This window comes from Propithecus coquereli, unplaced genomic scaffold (assembly GCF_000956105.1).
Source record: "Propithecus coquereli isolate 6110/MARCELLA unplaced genomic scaffold, Pcoq_1.0 Scaffold215, whole genome shotgun sequence".
Taxonomy (NCBI): domain Eukaryota; kingdom Metazoa; phylum Chordata; class Mammalia; order Primates; family Indriidae; genus Propithecus; species Propithecus coquereli.
This window is the reverse complement of record NW_012146634.1, coordinates 2,868,412-2,870,224: the sequence shown is the minus strand read 5'-3', so window position 1 is coordinate 2,870,224 and position 1,813 is coordinate 2,868,412. Positions and strand designations below refer to the sequence as shown.

At 36.7% G+C, this 1,813-nt stretch overlaps 1 protein-coding gene across 1 annotated transcript in view; it reads right to left on the bottom strand.

Annotated features, from left to right (window-relative positions):
- Nucleotides 1-1,813, bottom strand: part of SYCP1 (synaptonemal complex protein 1) — a 281,813-nt gene that overhangs the window by 155,805 nt on the left and 124,195 nt on the right. The window contains exon 10 of the mRNA XM_012644589.1: nucleotides 202-211. Within this exon, the coding sequence (XP_012500043.1) occupies nucleotides 202-211 (10 nt within the window). The remainder of the gene's footprint in view (nucleotides 1-201; nucleotides 212-1,813) is intronic.

The window sequence follows — 1,813 nt, the reverse complement described above, 5'->3', positions numbered from 1 at the left end:
ATCTTTCTCAGTGCTTTGCTTCAATAGTAGTGATACCTAAAATGAAACATTTAAATAATACATTACAGATATAAAAAGTTAAATATGACACCTTAGCATTTATCATCACCTATAATTATTTTATGTACTTGTCTATATGCTTTTCATCTGGTCCACCCAACCCTCCCATCCTGGACTCTACTCCCCTGACAGCCAACTAACCCCACTCGATCTTTGCATGAAACAGAAACATATCAAATAGAAAAAGGTAATCTCTAAACATGGGTATTCCAGGCACAGGGAGGGGTGGCAATAAAAGATATAATGGTAAAGTCAGCATATATTATATATTGTGAGACTCAGCCTATCCTTCCTCTTCCTATTCTGCCCAACCCAGATCTATAATGCTATCAACCAAGTTCATATATCCAAGCAGGAACTCAGAGAGCTCCAGAAAAAAAAAAAAAAGTTATAAATAATGACATTTAGGAGTACCTAGCAAAAAAAACCCATCATTTCACAAGGAAGCTGAACAATCTGTAGGCTCTGCCCATGCACCCAGAAATTCAACAAGCTTTTTTAGTACTTCACTCTATTTTTGTGTTCTTTATAATAAACACAATTTTAACTTTTAAAAAGGCTTCCTTCTTTTAGAAATCTTGCTTAAAATAAAGTTAAAATACAAAAACTTGTTAACAACTCTTTCAAAAAAAATCTAAGCATAACATATAAATTGAATTTCTATCATTTAACCGCAACTTAAAACTCTAAGTATCCTCTCTCTACTTTCAATCAACTTTTTTTTAATTTTTTAAATAGATATCCTTGTTAACTATGATTGCAAGACATCTTATGGCAAATTGGAAGAAAAAAACTACAAAAATAGAGGGAAATAAAAAGAAAATGATTAATTTCTACCTACAGCTTTCCTTTGGGAAGCAGAAGGCTTGAAACTGATAGAGAAGGCATAATTTAAAATCAACATTCTTGTGAATACCAAGTATAGACTCACAATTTTCAAGTCTTCCACTACGTGACATTAACGGAAAAAAGTAAAAGAATGTTTTGGTTTCCCTTCATTGGTGTTATGGATAATATAGTTCAAAATAAACTGCAAAATCTGAGTTGCGTAGTCAATGATCATCTTCACATTTTATGAGGTTTTTATACAAACAAAATTTCTCATAAAATATATTGTGAAGCAATGCCCTATTACACACTGATACAAATACTGTAGATGATTTCTTGATTAAAAATCAAAACAGGTGAGGCACAGTGGCTTACACCTGTAATCCCAGCACCTTGGGAGGCTGAGTGAGAGGATCATTTGAGGCCAAGAGTTCGAGACCAGCCTGGGCAACATAGAACCCATCTCTGCAAAAAAAATTTAAAAATTAGCCGGGTATGGTGGCACATACCTATCGTCCCAGCTACTTGGGAAGATCACCTCAGCCTAGGAGTTTGAGGCTTCCATGAGTTATGATCACATCACTACATTCCAGCCTGGATGACAGAGTGAGACCATGTCTCTAAAAAAAAGAAAAAGGCTGGAGAAGGTGGCTCATGCCTATAATCCCAGCACTTTGGGAGGCCAAGGAGAGAGGATCACTTGAGGCCAGGAGTTCAAGACCAGCCTAGGCAACATAGCAAGACCTGTCTCTACCAAAAAAATTTTAAAATATTAGCTGGGTGTGGTGGCATGCACCTGTAGTCCCAGCTACTCGGAAGGCTGAGGTGGGAGGATTGCTTGAGCCCAAGAATTTGAGGTCATAGTGAGCTATTATCATGCCACTGCACTCTAGCCTGGATGACAGAGACCCTGTTTCTAAAAAAC